This window comes from Oryctolagus cuniculus, chromosome 9, assembly GCF_051225735.1.
Source record: "Oryctolagus cuniculus isolate XC-2025 breed Fujian yellow rabbit chromosome 9, ASM5122573v1, whole genome shotgun sequence".
NCBI classification, from domain to species: Eukaryota; Metazoa; Chordata; class Mammalia; order Lagomorpha; family Leporidae; genus Oryctolagus; species Oryctolagus cuniculus.
This window is the reverse complement of record NC_142875.1, coordinates 108,929,048-108,953,673: the sequence shown is the minus strand read 5'-3', so window position 1 is coordinate 108,953,673 and position 24,626 is coordinate 108,929,048. Positions and strand designations below refer to the sequence as shown.

At 38.5% G+C, this 24,626-nt stretch overlaps 2 protein-coding genes across 2 annotated transcripts; one reads left to right on the top strand and one right to left on the bottom strand.

The window, feature by feature from the left end:
* Positions 1-12,858: 12,858 nt before the first annotated feature.
* On the bottom strand, positions 12,859-14,111 carry SMIM10L1 (small integral membrane protein 10 like 1). The gene has a single exon (XM_070048455.1). It carries the CDS (start codon positions 14,109-14,111, stop codon positions 13,902-13,904), a length of 210 nt encoding a protein of 69 aa, XP_069904556.1. The 3' UTR covers positions 12,859-13,901.
* Positions 14,112-23,130: 9,019 nt separating this feature from the next.
* LOC149124722 (taste receptor type 2 member 7-like) lies at positions 23,131-24,211 on the top strand. The gene is made up of 2 exons (XM_089303326.1): positions 23,131-23,416; positions 23,570-24,211. Exons 1-2 carry the CDS (start codon positions 23,131-23,133, stop codon positions 24,058-24,060), a joined length of 777 nt encoding a protein of 258 aa, XP_089159452.1. The 3' UTR covers positions 24,061-24,211.
* The last annotated feature ends 415 nt before the right edge of the window (positions 24,212-24,626 follow it).

The following is a 24,626-nucleotide window of genomic DNA, read 5'->3' as shown; positions in this document are numbered from 1 at the left end:
GCTCACCGCGCTGATCCTGGCAGGAGCCAGGAGCCAGGTGCTTTTCCTGGTCTCCCATGGGGTGCAGGGCCCAAGCACCTGGGCCATCCTCCACTGCACTCCCTGGCCATAGCAGAGAGCTGGCCTGGAAGAGGGGCAACCGGGACAGAATCCGGCGCCCCAACCGGGACTAGAACCCGGTGTGCCGGAGCCGCAAGGTGGAGGATTAGCCTATTGAGCCACGGCGCCGGCTTGAAAAGAAATATAATTTTAAGGTCAGGTGATAAAACTGTGCTTGTCAATGATATTGCAATTTTTTTTTAATCTTTTATTTAATGAATATAAATTTCCAAAGTACGACTCATGTGTTACAATGGCTTCCCCCCCATACCGTCCCTCCCACCCACAACCCTCCCCTTTCCCACTCCCTCTCCCCTTCCATTCACATCAAGATTCATTTTCGATTATCTTAATATACAGAAGATCAGCTTAGTATACCTTAAGTAAGTATTTCAACAGTTTGCTCCCACACAGAAACATAAAGTGAAAAATAATAGATGATTTTTTTAAATGATGATGAAATCAGATCAGACCTATTGTCATGTTTAATCCCAGTGAGAGTCAAGTTGGGAATTGATAATTTCTTTCTTTCTTTTTTTTTTTTTTTTTTTTTTTTTACAGAAGATCAGTTTAGTGTACATTAAGTAAAGATTTCAGTCGTTTGCACCCCCATAGAAACACAAAGTGAAATATACTGTTTGAGTACTCGTTATAGCATTAAGCCTCAGTGTACAGCACGTTAAGGACAGAGATCCTACCTGAGGAGTAAGTGCACAGTGACTCCTGTTGTTGACTTTACCAATTGACACTCCTGTTTATGGCATCAGTAATCTCCCTATGCACCAGTTATGAGTTTCCAAGGCTATGGAAGCCCCTTGAGTTCTCCGACTCTTATCTTGTTTAGACACGGTCATAGTCAAAGTGGAGGTTCTCTCCTCCCTTCAGAGAAAGGCACCTCCCTCTTTGAAGACCTGTTCTTTCCACTGGGATCTCACTCACAGAGATCTTTTTGCCAGAGTGTCTTGGCTTTCCATGCCTGAAATACTCTCATGGGCTTTTCAGCCAGATCCGAGTGCCTTTAGGGCTGATTCTGAGGCCAGAGTGCTATTTAGGACATCCGCCATTCTATGAGTCTGCTGAGTATCTCACTTCCCATGTTGGATCACTCTCCCCTTTATTTATTCTATCGGTTGGTGTTAGCAGATACTAGACTTGTTTATGTGCTCCCTTTGACTCTTAGTCCTTTCATTATGATCAATTGTGAACTGCAATTGATCACTTGCAGTAGTGAGATGGCATTGGCACATGCCACCTTGATGGGATTGAATTGGAATCCCCTGGTATGTTTCCAACTCTACCAATTGGGGCAAGTCAGCCCGAGCATGCCCCAAATTATACATCTCTTCCCTCTCTTATTCCCACTCTTATGTTTAACAGGGTCACATTTCAGTTAATTTTCAACACTTAAGAATAACTGTGTGATAATTACAGAATTAAACCAGTCATATTAAGTAGAACAGACAAAAAAAAAATACTATGAGGGATAATGTATTAAGTTGTCCATTAGCAGTCAGGGCTATGCTGATCAAGTCACCATTTCTCATAGTGTCCATTTCACTTCAGGAGGTTTCCTTTTTGGTGTTCAGTCAGTTGTCACCGATCAGGGAGAACATATGGTATCTGTCCCTTTGGGACTGGCTTACTTCACTCAGCATGATGTGTTCCAGATTCCTCCATTTTGTTGCAAATGACTGGATTTCGTTGTTTCTTACTGCGGTATAGTACTCTAAAGAATACATATCCCATAATTTCTTTATCCAGTCTACCGTTGATGGGCATTTAGGTTGGTTCCAGGTCTTGGCTATTGTGAATTGTGCTGCAATAAACATTAGGGTGCAGACCGCTTTTTTGTTTATCAATTTAAACTCCTTTGGGTAAATTCCAAGGAGTGGGATGGCTGGGTCGAACGGTAGGGTTATATTCAGGTTTCTGAGGAATCTCCAGACTGATTTCCATAGTGGCTTGACCAGTTTGCATTCCCACCAACAGTGGGTTAGTGTCCCTTTTTCCCCACATCCTCGCCAGCATCTGTTGTTGGTAGATTTCTGTATGTGAGCCATTCTAACCGGGGTGAGGTGAAACCTCATTGTGGTTTTGATTTGCATTTCCCTGATTGCTAGTGACCTTGAACATTTTTTCATGTGCCTGTTGGCCATTTGGATTTCCTCTTTTGAAAAATGTCTATTGAAGTCCTTGGCCCATCTCTTAAGTGGGTTGTTGGTTTTGTTTTTGTGGAGTTTCTTGATCTCTTTGTAGATTCTGGTTATTAACCCTTTATCTGTTGCATAGTTTGCAAATATTTTTTCCCATTCTGTCGGTTGTCTCTTCACTCTCCTGACTGTTTCTTTTGCAGTACAGAAACTTCTCAATTTGATGCAATCCCAATAGTTGATTTTGGCTTTGACTGTCTGTGCCTCCCGGGTCTTTTCCAGAAATTCTTTGCCTGTGCCAATATCTTGAAGGGTTTCTCCAATGTTCTCTAATAACTTAATGGTGTCAGGACGTAGATTTAGGTCTTTAATCCATGTTGAGTGGATTTTTGTGTAAGGTGTAAGGTAGGGGTCTTGCTTCATGCTTCTGCACGTGGAAATCCAGTTTTCCCAGCACCATTTATTGAATAGACTGTCCTTGCTCCAGGAATTAGTTTTAGATCCTTGATCAAATATAAGTTGGCTGTAGATGTTTGGGTTGATTTCTGGTGTTTCAATTCTGTTCCATTGGTCTATCCATCTGTTTCTGTACCAGTACCATGCTGTTTTGATTACAACTGCCCTGTAGTATGTCCTGAAGTCTGGTATTGTGATGCCTCCGGCTTTGTTTTTGCAATTTTGAATATAAGAGCTTTTAAAATAGTGACTTTTAGAAGTTATTAGTATGATCATATTTAAAAACTCTCAGTAATAAAGAAATCACCATTAGGATTTACAGCTATCATAATTTTTCAATGATAGGAAAAAAACAAAAAGAAACTGCAGCAAATAATTGCTACAGATGTGGTGTAAGTTACTTTTGATGGCACAATAGGTATCAGTGTTGTGTTGGAAGAATGAAAGTACCATATAGGCTTCTTCTTCTTTTTTTTTTTTTTTTTTGGACAGGCAGAGTTAGACAGTGAGAGAGACAGAGAGAAAGGTCTTTCTTTTCCGTTGGTTCACCCCCCAATGGCCGCTGCTGCCGGCGCACCGCACTGATCCAAAGCCAGGAGCCAGGTACTTCCTCCTGTTCTCCCATGTGGGTGCAGGGCCCAAGGACTTGGGCCATCCTCCACTGCACTCCCGGCCACAGCAGAGAGCTGGACAGGGAGATGAGCAACTGGGACAGAAATCCGGTGCCCCGACCGGGAGTAGAACCCGGGATGCCGGTGCCGCAAGGTGGAGGATTAGCCTATTGAGCCAGGGCGCCGGCCACCATATAGGCTTCTAAAGTGTGCTTTTCCTTAAGGATGCTGTGCCTCACAGTGCTGTGTGGGTTATGGTGTATTAATGATGGTGATGATGTATGTATATTCAGACTTTTATTGATGTTTACAGTTTTTTTTTTTTTAAGATTTATCCATTTATTTTATAGGCAAGGTTACACACACACACACAGAGAGAGGGAAGGAGAGAGAGAGAGAGAGTCATAGAGGCCTTCGATGCACTGGTTCACTCCCCAAAGGGCTACAATTGCCGAAGCTGAGCTGATCCGAAGCCAGGAACCAGGAACTTCTTCCAGGTTTCCCACATGGGTGCAGGGGCCCAAGTACTGGAGTCATCTTCCACTGCTTTCCCAGGCCAAAAGCAGAGAGCTGGATCAGAAGAAGAGCAGCCGAGACTGTCCTTTATGGGAAGCTACCATTACAGGTGGAGGCTTAGCATACTATGCCCCAGTGCTGGCCCCAATGTTTTCAATTTTAAAATGACTCATTATGTCAGACATTGTATAAGAAATTTCCTAATGATTATCAATGAAATTATCTTGCTATAAAGAAAGGTAAAATTAAAATCACACTGGCTTTTGAGTTTGAAGCAAGTCTATTTGTCTGTTGCTGCTTTTGTTTTCTTTTCCTTTTTTTCCCGCCTTTGACATATTTTTTTTTTTTTTTGACAGGCAGAGTGGACAGTGAGAGAGAGAGACAGAGAGAGAAAGGTCTTCCTTTGCCGTTGGTTCACCCTCCAATGGCCGCCGCTGCAGCCGGCGCACCGCGCTGATCCGATGGCAGGAGCCAGGATCCAGGTGCTTTTCCTGGTCTCCCATGGGGTGCAGGGCCCAAGCACCTGGGCCATCCTCCACTGCACTCCCTGGCCATAGCAGAGAGCTGGCCTGGAAGAGGGGCAACCGGGACAGAATCCGGCGCCCCGACCGGGACTAGAACCCGGTGTGCCGGCGCCGCAAGGTGGAGGATTAGCCTATTGAGCCACGGCGCCGGCCTATATTTTTGGTTTTGCAGTAAACACATCCAAAAATTAATTACCCAGATCAATGTCATGGAGGTTTCACCTAGATATTATCCTAGAAGTTTTAAAGTTTTGGATCTTTTTAAAAAATATTTATTGTTATTACTAGATACTTGGTCTTATTTATGTGATCTGACACTTAATCTTATCTATATGATCAATTACACACTTCATTTGATCACTTTAACATGTAAGATGGCATTAGTACCACCAAGCTTAATGAAATTCGGAGTCCCAAAGTAACAATAGATAGAATTAAGAAGGAGAGACTGTTCCAACATGGGAAATAGTCCATACAGCACTCATAGAATGACAAACACCCTAAATAGCACTCAGACCTCATAATCAGCCCTTAAGGCATTTGGATCTGACTGAAAAGCCCGGCAGAACATGTCAGGCATGGAAAGCCAAAACACTGTGGCAAAAAATGATCTACATGAAGGATTTCTGTTAGTGAGATCCCAGTGGAAAGAAGAGCCATCAGAGAAGGATGTACTTTTCTCTGAAGGGAGGAGAGAACTTCTACTTTGCCTATGGCCCTGTTGAAATACTGGTGGAGTTTGTGGACTCAAAAGGCTTCCAAGCCTTGGCAGCTCATGACAAGAGCCTTGAGTGATCACTGACATCATAAATATGAGTGTCAATTGTTAAATCAACAACAGGAGTCACTGTGCACTTACGCCCCATGTGGGACCTCTGTCTTTAATGAGTTGTACTTGAGAATTAACTGTAAAACTTGTTTTCAAACAGTACTTTATACTGTGTGTGTGTGTGTGCAAATTATGGAATTCTTAGTATAGAGTTGGGCTTCTGTATATAAATTAATTATAAATAAATCTTAATGAAGAATAGGATGGGAGAGGGAGTAGGAGGTGGGACAGGAGTTGTGGTGGGAGAGCAGATATGGGGGAGAAGAACTGTTATATTCCTAAAGCTGTACTTATGAAATTTGTATTTAAATAAAAAGCTTTCTAAAAAAGAAAATTCAGTGTCACCACAAGGCCATGGCAAAAAATAATAAAAAATTTTAAAAAGATTTATTTATTTGAAAGGCAGATTTATAGAAAGACAAAGAGATAGAGATCTTCCATGTGCTCATCATTCCCCAAATGATCCCCAGGGTTGTACCAGGCTGAAGCTAGGAGCCTACAACTGCATTTGGGTCTCACACGAGGGCTGCATTGGTCCAGTCACTCATAACTTTTGCTGCTTACAAGATGCATTAGCAGGGAGCTGGATCAGAAACAGAGCAGCCAGCATTTGAATCTGCACTCATATAGACTGCTGGTGTTGCAGGCAGAGGCTTAACCTACTGAGCCAAAAAGCTGGCCACAAGTTTTAGGTCTTATATTTGTTCCTAGAGAATCAACATTTTGAGTTGATTTCCGTAGAGAGCGTGAAATGAGAGACTAGTTTCATTGTTCTGCATCTGGATATCCAGTTTATACAGCACTATTTATTGAAGAGACTGTGCTGTCCTCATTGTGTGTTCTTAGCAACTTTGTCAAGAAAGAATTGATTTTAACCTGTTTGTTTAGTGTGGGACTGTGGATTGTTTCAGTCTGCTTTTCTGCAACACCATGCTGTTTTAATTAGAGTAGCTTTGTAACATATTTAAATTACAGTAAGTGGTATCTCTAGTTTTGTCTTTTGCTTAACATTACTTTGGCTATTCTGTGTCTTTGGTGATTCTTTGTGAATTTTAGAATTTTTTTTTCTATTCTATGAAAAAAATTACATTGGAATATTGATAGGAATTTTGCACTGAATTTGTAGGTCATTTCAGTCAGTACAGACATTTTAACATTACTCCTTCCAATGCATGAACATGAGCTATCTTTCCATTTATGTGTATCTTCTTCAATTTCTAACCTGCTTAGTAAAGGAAATAATTAATAAAATGAAAACACAGTTCTTGGGTTGGTAGAAAATATTTGCCAACCAAATGTCTGATAAAGGGTTACAACTTAAAATATTTCAGGAACACAAACAGCAGCAAGAAAACAACTTGATTAAAAAATGGGCAAAGACCATTTCTTTAATAATTAATAGAGATGGTCAACAGTGGAAAGAAGTGACAATCAAAGAAGGAGGTACTTTTCTCTTTTAAAAGGAGGAGAGAACTTCCACTTTGCTTATGGCCTTGTCCAAATACTGATGGAGTTTGTGGACTCAAAAGGCTTCAATAGCCTAGGCAGCTCATTTCAAGAGCCTTGGGTGGTCACTGACATCATACATAATGGTGTTAATTTAACACCACTTAATATCACTTGTGCACTAACTCCCCATGCAGGACCTCTGTCCTCAATGAATTGCATTGACAGTTAACCGTAAAACCAAAGAGTTTTTTCCCTGTGTGTGTGTGTGTGTGTGTGTGCAAATTGTTGAAATCTTTACTTAGTGTAGAGTTGGTCTTCTGTGTACAAAGTTAATTGAAAATGAATCTTAATGGAGAATGGAACTGGCAAGGGCAGAGGGAGGAAGAGGAGGGGTGAGAGTGTGGGTGAGAGGACTGATACATGGTGGGGAAGAATGACTGTATTTCCAAAGCTGTACTTATGAAATCTGTATTTCTTAAAAATAAAGAAAAAGTAAAAAAAAATGCTTCCACACTTTTATACCCTATCATATATATATAAAATAAATGGCTATTACAAGAAATAATAGATAATTAAATGTTGGCAAGGATGCAGAGAAAAAGGACCCTGATCCCTTTAATGGGAATATAAATTATGAAAAGCTTAATGGTGATTCCTCAAAAAATAATTACTTTATGATCTGAAAATTCTACTTCTATATATATGCAAAAGATTTGAAATTAATAGGTCAACTAGATACATATGCACTGTCATGTTCATAGCAACACTTCTCACAAGAGCTGAGCCAGATTTAACCTCCAAGACCAACAACAGATGTATGCTATAGAAAATGTGGTGTATACACATTGGAATACTATCCAGCCTTAAAAACAGGAAATTTTATCATTTGTTAACAACATGTATGAGCTTGGTATGGGGGCATTATGATAAATGAAATAATCCAAGTACAGAAAGTCTACCAGTGCATTATCTCATATGTAGAACCTAAAACAGTAAATCCCATAGAAGTTGAAAATAGAATAGTGGTTATCAAAGTCTGGGAGCTGGGAGTGATACTGGTCAAAGTTTCAGTCAGACAGGAGAAGTAAGATTTTGAGATCTATTATGCAGGATGACTAGAGTTAATAATATACTGTAATCTCAGATTGCTAAGAGTAGATGGTAAATGTTCCCACAACACCTACACAAGTTTTTAAACACAAAAATAGGAGGACCACACACACACACAAAACCCCTACACTGGCTAGATTCAGATAGGATAATTTGGTTTGGAATGTACCCTTCAGGGGACAGTGTTGTGTCACAGCAGGTTAAGCCACACCTATGATGCCAACATCTCATATGAACACTGATTTGAGTGCCAGCTGCTCCATTTCTGATCCATCTCCCTGCTAACACACCTGAGAAGCAGTTGAGGACAGACCAAGTGCTTGGGTTCGTGCCTCCCATATGAGAGACTTGGATAGAGTTCCAGGCTCATGGCTTTGGCATGGCCCAGCCCTGGTCACTGAGGCCATTTGTGGAATGAAGCAGTGGATGGAAGATCTCTCTTCCTCTTCTGTGACTTTGCCTTTCAAATAGATAAATCTTAAAAAATAAGAATGTACCCCTCAGTAAATAACAAGGAAATATTACCTTGTATGTATTAGAAGATACAAATAGTATTTACTTTCAGTTTTTAAGATTTAACATTTTAGTATTACTAAACTTTAATGACAAGGGTAAAACAGACTTAAACTAACTATATATAGCCATGTCTTTTTGTACACAGTATTTAGCAGTAAATGTCTTACCAGGATGAAGCCCACAGTTTTCATGTACTAAACCTGCAGAGATGAGGCAATTAGTAGGGGTCTATTCTTAATAGTTGAAGTATGGATAATGACTGTTAAAGATGAAACTGGAACAGTGGCTGCTCATATATTGCATTCTCCTTATTAAAATATTTTGATATTACAGGTTGCATCATTTTCTGTAACAGCCTTAGTTGAAGACTAAAACCACAATCTAAGAGAACCACTACTTTCACATACACAACCAGTGTCATGCAATTTACATGTCTCCTAACCTGTACCCTATTCTTGACCATCTAATTGGCCAAAACATAAGAAAGAAAAAAAAATGCATTGCTTTCTCGTGAACTGCATTTTACTAACATAAATATTTTATAGTGTTCATGTCATGACTTTTTCACTTTGGTTATACCCAACTTACAAATTGGTTGCAAATAATTAGTTTGTAATGCCAGGCTTATCCCTGGGCCCTGCAATAGACTAAGAACTTGAGTTGAGAAGATATGTTAGTGCACTGAAATCATTTTGGATTGACAAGAATAAATCTTTATTAAAAAGCATTGCTCAGAAGGTGAGTTCCATCAATTCAGAAAAATGAGAATTTGGAGATGAGCATTACTTATATAAGAAATCCCAGTTGTACTATTGTAAAATTTAACTATTTTCAGGGTGACTAATATAGATGCATTTTCAGAAGACAAATGTAGTATTCTGGTACTTTTGCTCTTTAGCCTCATTTTAGAATGAGATACCTCTAAAAATAGTTTGCTCTCTGAATTTTAAAGCTTCTGTTAATTATATTACTCCGATTCAGTTTGAGATAATTTCAGTTTTTTTAAAATTAAATAACAAAATCATCTCTTGAAAAACTTTTTCCATTTCAAATATCTTGTTTCTTCAGATGCTGGACAATATTTACGTACCTGCAATCTCAGAACCAAGATATTCTAGCTATAGTATTTAATTGTTTAGAGATGCATTATGATATATTTTTCACATTGGTTCATGAAAAGATAAAATTTCCCTAATACATGAAAGACCTACATTCCTCTTTATTGTTCATTGATATACTCCAATTCCCATTGTGAATAATCCCACACTTCTGGTGTTGAAAGTCACAGTCAGTCAACATTTTCTAATGTTCACTGCAGATCCCTCATCAAGATAGAGATGAACAGGAGCGCCCTTAGTTGTACTGCAATTAAGCTACCAAGAATTCCAGTTTCTTCTTTTGATTTTTAGTAGTTGCTTGGCAATGTGCTTTGGCCTTTCAATGAACCAAGAGTATTGCTGGAATCAGTTTTTGTACTTCATGACTTGGCCTGGTGATAATCCTACTAAACAATAATCTATTAAATTGTCTTAATCTGGTCAGACTGCTGTAACACTGTCCTAAGTGCCATAAACCAGGGGATTTATAGGCAATCTCTCATGTCTCTGGAGGCTAAGTCCAAGAACAAAGCACTGGCAAATCTGATTTAGTGAGGATGCACTTTCTTGTTCATAGATGGCTATCTTTCACTGCTACCTCATGTGGCAAATGGGACAGTGAACTGTTTCTGCTTTAGAAGGGCACCAATCCCATTTGTGAGGGTTCTATATTTATGACCCAACATCCTCCCAAAGGCCCCACTTCCTAGTACATTATGTTGGTGGTAAGGTTCTCAACATACGAACTTTAATTTTAGTTCTGGCCAAAATTGCAAGAAAACTTCCCATACTTGTCATGATCCAAATAATAGATAAATGTGATTCAATCCAGCCCAATTTTTGGAAATGCTAATAGTTCTTGCAATAGTTCTGCTCTTGGTCAACTTGCTTGTAACCTCCCAAATCTAGACTTTAGACTCGTTTCCATGCTCAGCATTTCTTGCATTATTTTCCTTTCCCTTACCTGTCTGTCCCTAGATTCCTTAACTTTTATTTGTCACCTTTTATGCCTCCATTTGTAGGCCTTATTTTCTTCTTAGCTCTATCAAATGTTATTAAGTGCCACAAGAAAACCCAATAAAGTCAAACTCCAAAATTTTATAACAGAAAACTCAGTCAGAGCTCCTCAGGGCAGCAAAGGGCATGGCTACAAAACCAAAGGTTTCGACTCTGTGGAAGGAAGGAAGGATTTCTCTTCCATTCAGGGATTTCCTCTCTCTCTCTCTTTGCTCTCCACCACCCATTCCCACCAAATAAAACAGGAAATAGATTTCAGGTGGAAGAATACTAAAACTTGAATTTACTTATCAAATCACAATGAATATAACAGAAGGCCCTCAATTACATTTTAAAAATTCACCAACTATTACTATGGTAATATTTGTTTGGAAACTAGAGATTATTATTTTGAATTACCTATTCACTTTGGAAAGATGAACCTCTTTTGAAATTTATCTTCAGGGTAACTGGAAATAGAACTATTTTGGCTGGTGATGATGATCTTGAGAAGTTACTTAGCCTCTCTAAATCCCAGTCTCCCTACCTGAAAAAATGAGAAAAATGTTTACCTCACAGTACATTTGTGAGAATTCTGGATACCATGTATATAAATATTTCCTAGCTCCTGGTATTAAAAACTCAATGAAGTTTTAAAAATGATGGGGGTGGTAATTAATAAATTATGCATAAAAATCTCCTCTCCTATTAATTATTTGTGTAACTATATTCACTCTTTCACTATTATAGTCAAATTATAACACACAGCTATTATTCCTCATTTCTTTAAAGTCAGTTACACTTTACTTTTTTCTTTATTGGTAATCATCATCTCTTGGCTTCTTCATTCTCGAGGGACCTCCAAACCAACTAATATTCACAATGATCTGAAAATGCTTCATTTATAGGCTATAAAGTGGATTATCTTAACATAAAGGGCAACACATGTGTTTCATTTATTGACTTGATAATGTACAGAATAATTAACATCAGATCTACTGACCCATTCAAAAATATTATGTACTTTGTTTCAGGTTATGCACTAGGCTTGGGGTTGGAGCAGGAAACATATAAAATCCTTGGCCTTATAGATATTACCTGGAAGTATGCCAAGAGAAACAAAATAGCAAGTGGTTTAGTCAAGACAGAAGTCTTGTTTACTCTCCTGGGAAAGGTAAATGAATTATATTATGTAGGAGTACAAATACACTGCAAAGTTTAAGAGCAACCGTAAAGATTAAATGATAAATCTCAGCACTCACATTTTCTTAATACAGTGTTATTTGCAATATTTCAGGGTGTAAAATTGGGTAAAATACAGTATTTTTCCTTACAGAGCTTCCTATTTGGAGAACAGATAGATAGTAAGTATTTACCTATTTATAAATATTTAATCGATAGAATATTTACTTTTTCATAGAACTTCTATTGGTAGAAAACACAGATAGCAGGATGTGCTCAAAAGAGTTGGTTGAAGACAAAGGATAAAGAGTAGGAAGAACCTAACACCAGACATGGTACTGAACAAGGCAGAACACTTACGATTTTAAAACCAGAGTTTGTTGTACATGAGTGGAATACACAACACTGCAAACAGTTTAAACCTCTACCTTGGGCAATAACACTTGCCTTTTTATGCAAATGCCTTACCTAGGATCTTCTTAGAGGTTCCTACCCAGCACACTTGTCACTACCCCTCTTCTTCTTAAGGATTCAAAACCTCCACTGGAAAAGCAGGGTTTTTCTTGTGTTTTACATTTTATTCACATTTTAATACGATATTCTATATGACAAATACTGCTTTTGTGTATTTATCAAGCACAGAACCAAGCCTGGTTTTTAATTACTTTTAATTCTTAGACTAGTCTTTCAAGGCAGGTATGTTTACCTTTTAACAGCTGACAAAAGAGAGGTTAATGGGCTCACCTCAGGCCACACAATCAGAGTTTATACTTTGATAGGGGTATTTCTGACTTAAAAACTCAATTGCATTCTACTTTCTTGGCTCTTAACCCAGTGGTATACATTTTAACTAGAGAACTTTTAAAAATAAAAGTTTGTTTTTAATTATAGCATATACACAGGTAAAACGAAATCAAATAATACTGTAAGACTGGTAGTGAAAAACAGCAAGTCTCTCTGCCTTTTCTCTATCCACCCTGATATCCTTTATCCAGAGCAAACCACATTTAACTCTCAGCTGATTATTTTTCCAATTTGTTTATCCTGCTTTTCATGGACTAGTCTACATTAGACCATGATTGACGCTCCCTCATTACACCCAGCTTTCATCCTGTCCCAGCCTCCTCACGTCTGTAAATCACTCGTTAAATGACTATTCCGTATTTACATAATATTGGCTAACTTTACACAGCTAGTATTAATCACAGTTGAGGTATGCTGCATACTTTTTGAACCTTTATTTTTCCTGGAGTTCAGTTCATAATTACCTGTTTTGATCTCTTATTTTGAAAAATCTGCAGGCCACTAATTTATCAGACTCTCTGAAATAAGAAAAATCTTGTTTATTTCAAATACACTGGTCAATCTAGAATTTTTTATTGTTTTTGAGGCATCCCATCAAACTCTTCATTTTTGGTCCCTTTCTGTTGACTTCAAGCCTTCTCCGTCACCGATCCTCTTTCGGATATATAGTATATATATTAGGAACTTTAGTATATATATTAGGAACTTGACAGCTGTCCCCTAAGGAACACCTCTTCTCAACAACCCACGGTGTCTGTCCAGCTCCTGTTTTATAAGCACTACAGCTAATCCAGAAACCTTCCTCCCCACTTCATATTCTCCCTTATAAACTCTAGTTTTGCATCAAGAGCTGAAAAACATTTGCATTTACTTTGTAACCATAACTTAAATATCCCTTTAAAAGAGGAAAGCCACAGAGAGCATGATGATGACGAGTCGAATATTGTTCAGGGAACAGCCAAGTGTCCAGCAGCAAGTGGATTGCTTCTTTTTCTGCTGGGGGTCCACAGGCTGCTCACAGGGGCACTTGTAAGATTCATTTTCTTAAACTCTATTTCTTCAAAATCCTGCGGACGTCTGCGTTTGGTGTGCGACGCTTTTCCCCACTGAAAATCGATGACTGTCATCTTCTCCTCCCGTGAATAAACGGATGTCTTCCACCTATCTTGAATAACTTCAGCTTCTTATTTATTCAAGTCTTGCTTACAATCCAATCCAACGTTATCCCAGTTTACTTTTCAGTTTTTTTCCTGAATGCACGCTATGCCCTTGGTCAGGTCCTTACATCCGTTCAGAGTAGGCTTTCAGGGCGCAAAGCTTCTTAGGTGAGTTCGTGGGTCTTAACGTGATAGTCTCGGTCGCCGGAACCGCGCACTTCAATAGCGGCCGGCATTCTGTCCCGCCCAAGAAGGTCGGCTAGGAGCGAAGAGCGCAGGCGCGGGCAGAGCCCAGGCACTATCGCGAGACCGCGAAGCTCCTCGCCGGGCGCTGCGCCACGCCGCAAGGCCTCCCGGGAGTCGGCCACCATGTTGGCCTCGGGGGCCGGCAAGTTAATCCAAACGTTAAATGTGTACCTGCAAGCGGATGTTGAGGATCACTGAGCCCGCGACGTAGAAGTAGGGGAAGTTCATGCGCAGCTGCCAGGCCAGTTCGAAGAAGGCGAGGAGTGTGCGCGAGAGCCCCTTGCAGAAAGCCCCGTAGGAGCTGGGTACCGCGGCTGGGCTGGAGGCCCTGACGGCCAAGGAGGACGGAGCCGCCGTCGCGGGGGCCATGGACTCGGGTCGCTGTCCGCCCAGCGCTTGGAGCCGAGGACCTCCGCAGGCTCCGCGGGGCCTCCAGCGACGGACAGCAGCGGGAGGTTGGGACGAAGCGTCCGCTGAGTTGGCCCTGCGCCTGCCGCCGCCGCGGCGTTCTGCAGGGGTGCGCCCGGGCTGGGCTGGCGCTGGCGCTCCGCCCCTTCCTGTCTTCTTGTGATATTTACCGTTAGAACTTAACCAGTGGTGGACCTGGACGGGAGTATGTTGTGTAGCACATACTAGCAGCCGTGCAGATGTTATTTCACTTTAAAATGAAAAGTCCAAATAAAATTGCGTAATTTTCCCTTGCCACGCAGCCTGTAAAGGACAAAGCCGGGTTAAAACTCTGGTTTATCTGCTGTGTGATCTGGGATGATAGCCAGGAATCTCACCCTTTTGATTTCATACCATTAACCCTGCAGTTAGGGCAAGATGATCTTACATAAGCCAGTACAGGCACAAAGTCTTTGTAACACAGTAAAAAGTTCACAATGTCAGGCCATGGAGCCCCCTTTTCCTAGTATTAGGACTATTTAAATGGCAAGGGACAGAAATTAAGAAAAAAAAATAGAAATACACTCATGTATATGCACATATACACACACACATTTTTAGAGACAGGGCTTATGTATAAAATGATATTCTCACCCTCATAAACCCGCAAAGAATTCAGATTAGGTATGGAAGCTTCAGTCATTTTTGCATAGAGAAAATATAGCTATGGCTAGACCCCAAGATTTAGGATGCTCCTGTCTATTTCTACTTCTAAAGCTTTAATACCTTTATCATAACATCATAATGGGCCTCCCATTATCACAAGCCCTTTTGGTATTTAAATGATACATATTCATTATTTTCACTAATGTTCCATTTTAATTAGCATTGTGTTTTCCATTATAGCCTCTGCATTCATGGATTATTCAAATGTGCTTTCTGTCCTTGCACTGGTAAAAACTTAAGTGTTCAAGGAAATGAAATACATGTATATATGTCAGTGTGGATAAGTACCATGAACGTAACATTGAACAAGCAAAGTCATAATAAGAAGAAAATATATTAATAGTTAAACTTACATAAAGTCCAAAAAGCTGGGACTAAAAACTAAGATAAAGACATTAGGGTCACATACTTAAGTTTTAAAATGTAGGGAAAATTCAGGAAATTAACATCAATTGTATATGCTCATTTCATAGAAACAATGGATATTGCCTACCTCAGAAGATGTGGAGAAAGATACATTAGTTCCCCCTTATCCACAAGGGTGTTTTCTAAGACCCCCAGGAGATGATTGAAGCCACAGGCAGTACTGACCCCTATTTGAGGGGACTTCAAAAAATGTTATCGAAATGGAATGAAACTTTCTTTTGATGTAAACATAATTTAAAAATCCATCGAATTGACCGGCGCTGCAGCTCACTAGGCTAATCCTCTGCCTTGCATGCCGGCACCCCGGGTTCTAGTCCCGGTCGGGGCGCTGGATTCTGTCCCGGTTGCCCCTCTTCCAGGCCAGCTCTTTGCTGTGGCCAGGGAGTGCAGTGGAGGATGGCCCAAGTGCTTGGGCCCTGCACCCCATGGGAGACCAGGAGAAGCACCTGGCTCCTGCCTTCCGATAGGCGCAGTGCGCCGGCCGCAGCACGCTGGCCGCGGCGGCCATTGGAGGGTGAACCAACAGCAAAAGGAAGACCTTTCTCTCTCTCTCTCTCACTGTCCACTCTGCCTGTCAAAAAAAAAAAAAAAAAAATCCATCAAATTGAGATATATCCAAAAAATTGTTGAAATTTGTATTATGAAAAATCCATGTGCATAGATTTCATTTTTCTACCAAAATAAGCATTTTAATTGTATTTTTCATGAACTCCTGAAGTACCTTAATAGATACTGTCTTTTTCTATATATACTTACCTATCACAAATGTAGTATAAAATAGGCACAAAAGATAAATGCTAATAAAATAAAACTATTATACCAATATACTCTGTTAAAGTTATATGAATGTACTCTGTCTCAAAATATCTTATTATACCATACTCTCCCTTCTTCTGAAGTTATGAGCTGATACACTACCTATGTGATGAGATGAAGTAAGTGAACATTGTGATATAGTATTAGGGTACTACATAAGGATTACTTGAACACAGGCACTGCAATATTGTGACTCTGGTAATCGAGAGGAGGAAAGTCTGTCAGCTGATTTTATCCTTCAGCATTATGTGATTACCAGAATTATAAATTGTAATACTAATTGAATTATTTATATTGGGACATCCCATTCATATGCTACTGATATACTAGCAAAACTGGATCTATTCTGTGGTCACTAATGACTTCACCTGGTTTAATACTTGCTTAACACATTTTCCACTTGCTTAAGGTAGTGAGTTTCTCCTAGTTCTTTGTTTGTTTGTTTCCATTTGGCTAAAGTGGAGAGCAGAGTGATTCCTATGCCTTTCCTCATGTATTTGTTGTTATTTTAACTTTTTGAAAATTATTTTATTTATTTGACAGAGTAAGAGAGAGAGAGAGAGAGGGAGAGACAGAGAGATTTTACATCTGCTGGTTCGCTTTCCAAATGGCCAGCAATGGCCAGAGCTGGGTTAGGCAGAAGTCAGGAGCCAGAAGTTTCATCTGGATCTCCCACTGGGCTAAGCACTTGGGCCATCTTCTGCTGCTTTCCCAGGAGCATCTGCGTGGAGCTGGATCAGGAGTGGAGCAGATGAGACTGGAACCAGGGCCCATGTGGGATGCTGGCATCACAGGCAGCATCTTAACCCACTGCGTCACAGCACTGTCCCCTATTTTAATACAGAATACTTTTACTGAGCTGTGAATGAGCTTATAGAGCATGCCAAAGATACATGGCTTTGCCTTTAGATGTAAAATTTTCTATATTAAAAGCCCAACTCCTCCCAGACTAACCCGTATTATTCAATTAAGAGCCTAACTCCTCCCAGACTAACCTATATTATTCATTTCTTATATCCCCAATCTCTTTGGCTTTTTATTTCTTTCCTTGCTAAGATACATTCAGAATTTTCAGTTCAATTCCAGTGCTTAAGGGTGTGTAAGCACCAAGGCCCATAAGAAGGACATGCAAATTGTGACAATGTTCTTTCTTTATCCAGTCTTCATACTTAGTGATATAAGCCAGTCCCAAAGGGACAAATTCCATATGTTCACCCTGATCTGTGACAACTAACAGAGTACCTAAAAGAAAATGTGTAGAAGTGAAACTGACACTATGAGAAGCAATGACTTGAACAGCCCTTGTATTGACTGTCAAGGAGCAGTTTATTATTTTATTTTTTATCATTATTATTTTTTCTACTTAATACCATTGGTTGAACTCTTTACTTAATATAGAATTAATGATAGGTGTATAAATTCATTTGAAAACAGATCCCAGTAAAAAATAAGAGTGGGATTAAGAGAGGGAGGAGCTGTACAGTTTGGCACACATTCCCATGGACTTACCCCTAAAGGTATAGTAAAAACTGCCGTGGGACTCCAAATCCCATTAAGCTGGGTGTTAATAATGCCATCTTACATGTTAAAGTGATCATATTAAGTGCATAATTGATCATATAGATAGAATTAAGTGTCAAAGGCGTCACATAAATAAGACCAAGTGTCTGATAATAACAACACATAGAATTAAAAAGGAGAGAATGTTCCAACATGGGAAGCAGTCCACTCAGCAGACTCATAGAATGACAAACACCCTAAATAGCACTCAGACCTCATAATCAGCTCTTAAGGCATTCTGATCTGGCAGAAAAGTCCATGAGAGCATGTCAGGCATGGAAAGCCAAAACACTGTGGTAAATGATGTTCTACATGAAGGATCTCTGTGAGTGAGACCCCAGTGGAAAGAAGGGACCATCAAAGAAGGATGTACTTTTCTCTGAAGGGAGGAGAGGACTTCCAGTTTGCTCATGGCCCTGTCTAAATACTGAAGGAATTTGTGGAGTCTAAAGGTTCCCATAGCCTTGGCAGCTCATGTCAAGAGCCTTGGGTGATCACTGATGTCATAAATAAGAGTGTCAATTGTTTTTTTTTATTTTTATTTATTTTTATTTTTTTTTGACAGGCAGAGTGGATAGTGAGAGAGAGAGAGAGAGAGACAGAGAGAAAGGTCTTCCTTTTGCCGTTGGTTCACCCTCCAATGGCCGTTGCGGCCGGCACGCTGTGGCCAGCACACCGCGCTGATCCGTTGGAGCCAGGTACTTACCCTGGTCTCCCATGGGGTGCAGTGCCCAAGTACTTGGGCCATCCTCCACTGCACTCCCTGGCCACAGCAAAGAGCTGGCCTGGAAGAGGTGCAACCGGGACAGAATCCGGCGCCCCGACCGGGACTAGAACCCGGTGTGCCGGCGCCACAAGGCGGAGGATTAGCCTAGTGAGCCAAGCCGCCAGTCAAGAGTGTCAATTGTTAAGAACAGGAGTCACTGTGCACTTACTCCCCATGTAGGGCCTCTGTCCTTAATGAGTTTTATTATGATAATTAATTGTGAAACTTCTTTCAAACAGTGCTTTATACTTTGTGTGTGTGTGGGGGCGTGCAAATTCTTGAAATCTTAGTATAGAGTTGGTCATCTATATATAATGATAATTAAAACCAAGTCTTAATGAAGAATGTGATGGGAGAGGGAGTAGGAGTTGAGACAGGAGTGGTGGTAGGAGGATGGTTTTGGGAGGGAGAATTACTGTATGCTAAAGCTGTACCTGTGAAGTTTGTATTCATTAAATAAAAGCTTTCTAAAAAAAGAGATACCTAGACCCCCATGTTTATTGTGGCCTTATTCAATAGGAAATATTCAATCTAGATGTTTATCAACTGATTACTATATGAAGAAAATGTGGTACATGGAATATTATTCAGCCATAAAAAGCACGAAATTCTGGCATTTGCAACAAAGTAGATGAAAAAAATGATTATAATAAGCAAAATAAATATAATATATATATTATAATAAGCAAAATCATTATAATAAGCAAAATAAATATCGCTTCTCATGTTTTCTCTCATATTTGGAAAGATTATTTAGTTATTACTCACCAAAGAGGTCCAACAGAAATACAAGACAAGGCAACATGACCTTGGAAAAATATCAGAATAATAATTGACTGGGGTGAAGTTGAAAGGAATAAATTTACGTGAATTATATTTTGAGCTTTTCTCTGTGAGGATAGTCTTTGTCCTAATCAATGATTCAGCAATTCTACTTCTAGGCATATACGATAGGAATTACATCAAATGACATGCAAAAATTTTTGAAAAGTATTATTCATGATAAGTCCAAAAAGAAATAGCCCAAATATTAACTAAGGAAGAATGAATAATTATAGGAAATGTGCATAATAAAACAATATAGGGCTGGTGCCGTGGCTCAGTAGGCTAATCCTCCACCTTGCGGCGCTGGCACCCTGGGTTGTAGTCCCGGTCGGGGCACCGGATTCTGTCCCGGTTGCCCCTCTTCCAGGCCCACTCTCTGCTGTGGCCAGGGAGTGCAGTGGAGGATGGCCCAAGTGCTTGGGCCCTGCACCCCATGGGAGACCAGGAAAAGCACCTGGCTCCTGCCTTCCGATAGGCGCAGTGCACTGGCCGCAGTGCGCTGGCTGCGGCGGCCATTGGAAGGTGAACCAATGGCAAAGGAAGACCTTTCTCTCTGTCTCTCTCTCACACTCCACTCTGCCTGTCAAAAAAATAAATAAAACAATATAGAGACATGATAAGGAATAAATTTATAAGGAATAAATAAGGAATAAATGTAACAATGTGAGTAAATCCTATGATTATAATGTTGTACAAAAGCCAAAGATAAGAAGAAAATAGATTAGTACATTTTCCTAAAATAAAGTTCAAGATGCAGGGAAACTAAACTGAGTTTAGGATTGTATATGTAAGTGGTGAACTATAAAGAAATTCAAGAAACTATCCCCATAAATTTGATATGGTTATTTCATATTAAGCTTTGGATATTGGTTACATCAGGAGATACAAAGAATGATCCATTATGCCCACATTATCTACAAGAGGTGTGTTTCCAGACCTCTACTAGATGATTGAAGCCACAGATGGTACTGAATCCTATAAGATGGTACTTCAAATGTTCATGGAGTTGCCAGCATGGTAGCAGAGTGGGTATAGCCATTGTCTGCGATGTCAACTTCATTTTGACACCAGTTTGGTTACCAGCTGTTCCACTTCTGATCCAGCTCCCTGCTAATGTGCCTGGAAAGGCAGAAAAGATGGCCCAAATGTTTTGGCTCCTGTACCCTTGATGGGAACCAGGAGGAAGCTCCTGGCTCCTGGTTGTTGTGGCCATCTGGGGAGTGAACCAGAAGAAGGAAGACTCTCACTTGCACTGATTTTCAAATAAATAAATTCTTAGAAAAGCCCAAAACATTTTATGGAAAAATCAGAATTGAAAGATTTGCTTATTTTGGAGTAAAACTTTTCTAAGATCCATGCTTACTTTATTTTTTGTAATATGTATTTCCATGATCTTTGTGAAGACAACTCATATGCATGGGTGTCAAAATGTTTTGCATAAACAAACTTGTCATTGAATTCCATTTTCCATGAATTTTTTGAAATAACTTCATGGATACCATACTTTTTTCCTTTACATACGTATCTATGAATGAGTTTAATCTATAAAATAGCCATAGGAAGAGAGCAACAAGAACCAGCAATAAAACATAACATTTATGCCAATATATGAAAATACAATTTATATAAATTTAGTCTTTATTTTCAAAATCTCTTCTATTTGTACTCACCCTACTTGTGATGATGTGAGATGATACAATGCCTATCTGATGAGAAATGAGGAGAATGATGTAGGGTTATTATGTAGTATTAGGGTACTGAGTAAGGGTTACTTGCACACAAGCACTGCATTACGGTGATGGTCATTCTCATAATTGATAACTGGGTGAATATGGCATATAACATGAATACCTAGGACAAAGGGATTATTAATCTATGAGAAAATGTCCTGAAATTTCATCATGCTGTTTAGAAAAACATGCATTTTAAAAATACATGAATTCTAGCTCTAGAATTTTATGTCTAATAATTTTGAACTGCTGTTGGGTGCAATTAAGTGAAAACAGCAAAATCGAAGCCATAAATACGGGGCACTACTGTAACAAGTTAAAACTGTGAATTAAATTATTCAATTCATAATGGTGAACATATGCACATAAAAGAAAATGAAACAGAATACGTGAAGGCTATTTACTAAAAATAATCAAAACTTATGAAGAAATATTAGGGAAACTTGAATAAGTGAAAAGATTTACCAAGTTCATAGATGCATAAACTGAATATCATAAAATGTAATTCTGTATATTAACAGATTCATTAAAATATACATTAATGTAACTCTGTAAGTTAACACATTCAATGCAAGTTGCTATAAAATCATATTACAAGTTTTTCAGAAATTAAAACAAACCACATGAAAAATCTACATGGAAAATCTGATGCTTGGATATAGTCATGATATTTGGAAAATGAAGGAGGAAGTTTTTCTACCAGATATACAGTTATCAGAGAATAAGTATTCAAATAATTAAACAATGGGATTTTTTTAATCTTTATATTTTTATTCCAATTAGGTTAACATAAAAAGTCACAAGTGATATATTTTTTATTTTTCCCTAGATACATTTTCATGAATGAATGTATGTATATAAATACACAGAAAAATCCAAAATAATCCACAACTACAAATAAAACAATGGAATTTTGACACAGGAAGAGACAAATAGCTCCTCCCTCCCCAAAAAGGAAGAGGAAGGAAGAATGCTCATAAACAATTTATTTTTTGTACATATATAATTTGTCTTATGGTAAATTTCACATTAAAGATTAGTAGATAGATTTTTTGCAATAAATTATGCTTGGATTATTAACATTTCATGCAGACAAAATCAAACGTATAACTTGTACCACACAAAACAAATAGAAACAGTTACTTAAATGTGAAGAACACACTTTAAATCTTTAAGGAGACAATATAGAATATTTTACAAATTTAGAGTGGTTATTTTATATGCAAGAAGCAAAAGACCATAAATAAATATTTTGCAAATCGAAAATTTCTATGGAAGAGCTTTCAATAAATACACTTTGAATCAGTTATCTGACCATATTTGATTACATATCAGTGCACTTGCTAATGAAAATACACAGATCATTAAAAAGAAGCTTATATAGAGGAGAATAAAAAGAATCATTTAACACAATACAAGGTCTATTATACCTTTATGTAGGATCTTCAATGTTGTGACATCAGTTTTTGCCAATCTCCAGTATTTGTATGTAAGATGTCATGGCAAAAAAGATGTTTTCTTTGTTTAGATTAGTTTATTCTGGTAAGAGCCTGGGAAACATGATACATTCAAGAAAAGACTTAGAAGAATAAAGGAGAAAGAATATCCAGATTAAAAGAAAAAATATGAATATGCACAGAAGGAAGGTCATTTTAATAAAATATATTAATGACTGATGATGCTGATCATGATGGGGATGCTGAATTTTCATCTCCAAACTCAGTTTTTACTACAATTTTAATTCTACAGATGGTTCTTAGAAACACTCACTGGGGCATTTTCACATTTCCATAATGTACATTTTAGTGTGGAGCAGGTGAGACAATCTAGAGAATCTTTCTCCATTTGCATCTAAGCAAACTAAATTTCATCATTTCAGTCAAAATAGAATATGGAAAACCACAACAGACTCTGCCATACTACAAGATATACCTAGAGCTGTTGGCAAGGAAGTCATAAAGGCAGGCATTTTACTCACCAAAAAAATGTTTTTCACAGTTAAACCTGAGAATCCGTGGGACAGAGAGGTGATATTTATTGAAATGGAATGAAAGGCTAATTTTTTAAAAAAGTTAACTGAAAAATGTTTATTTTTCAATTCATCACTTAATCAGGAGTGAACTGTGAAATGATAATTTTTCACTCAGAAGGAATGTCAAGTACACAGGATCTTATCTTTTTGATTATTTTAACAGTGGAAATCATAATCGGTATTTTGGGAAATGGATTGGTTGGAGCAGTGAACTGCATGGACTGGGTAAGACACAGGAAGATCAACTTCATTAACTTTATTCTCACCAACTTATCTATAACCAGAATATCTTTTTTCATCGCGATACTGACTGATTCATTTCTAACTATGCTTTCTTCAGATCCACATGCCTTTGATCAAATTAGGAGAATTAATATTCTGTTTGGCATAGTGATCAACCACCTAAGTGCTTGGTTTGACACTTGCCTCAGCATCTTCTATCTTTTCAAGATAGCTACTTTTTTCCATCCTCTATTTCTTTGGTTGAAATGGAGAATGAACAAGGTGATTATTATTTTTTTTCTGGGATCTTTTCTCTTTTTCCTGATTACCATCCCAGCAATAGATTACATAATTTCATATACCTTAAATGTGGAAACAAACAAGACTTGGAAGATCAAAATGAATGAAACTGAGACCATCATTTTCTTATTATTCCTCAGTGTGGAGGTCACTTTCCCCATAACTATTTCCATAGCATCATTTCTTTTGTTAATTGTTTCTCTTTGGAGACATGTCAAGAAGATGAAGTTCAACATCCTAAGATCCCAAGATCCCAGCACTGACGCACATGTAAAAGCCATGAAAATGATGATTTCATGCTTCTTTCTCTTTTTGATGTATATTGTGTTTATTGTTGTTTGCATTTACAGCTACTTGTTGTTCCCTCGCAGGTTTGTGTTGACAATTGGTAAATTCATAGTGAGTTCTCATGTTTTAGGCCATTCATTTATCATAATTTGGGGAAACAGGAAAATAAAACAAGCTGCTCTTAGGGTTTTGGGTCAACTGAAGTGCTTTGTAAGAAGGAAAAAAAGCTTAAACTCATAAAAATGGCATTCTTATACAAAAATAAGTATGTTAAGAATATTTGGGTGGTTTAGAAAACATATCCCTGGAATAGGATCTTTCATACATAACTAGAAATAATTATGTACATATTAATAATTTGATAATTTATAATGCCTGCATGACTTCAGAGTAGAAAATAAGATGCATTTTGTATGTATTAAATTATATTTGAAGATATAGAGAAACCATAATGTCTTTACAGAGTAGTTTATCAACTCTGGTTATCATTTTTGTTGTTGTTGTTGGAAGCTCCACTCTGAAGTGAGGAAAACATGGAAAGTAAGGGAATCCTGGCAGGGGGTAGACTAGTTGAGGATCAATGGGTAAAATTTCCCAATTGTGAATTTTAATTTAAAAATATGGAAGATAATTCGGTAATGTTAGTTGCTTTCCCCCTCCCTACCTCCCTATACACCTTCCTCTCTCCCTCTCTCCTCTCCCTTCCTCCCTTTATTCCTCCACCCCCCTTTTGTTCCACTATAAGTAAAATTCTTACAGTAGGATCTGAAACTTATACTGTGTTAATTGATTTTGCATGTTTTATT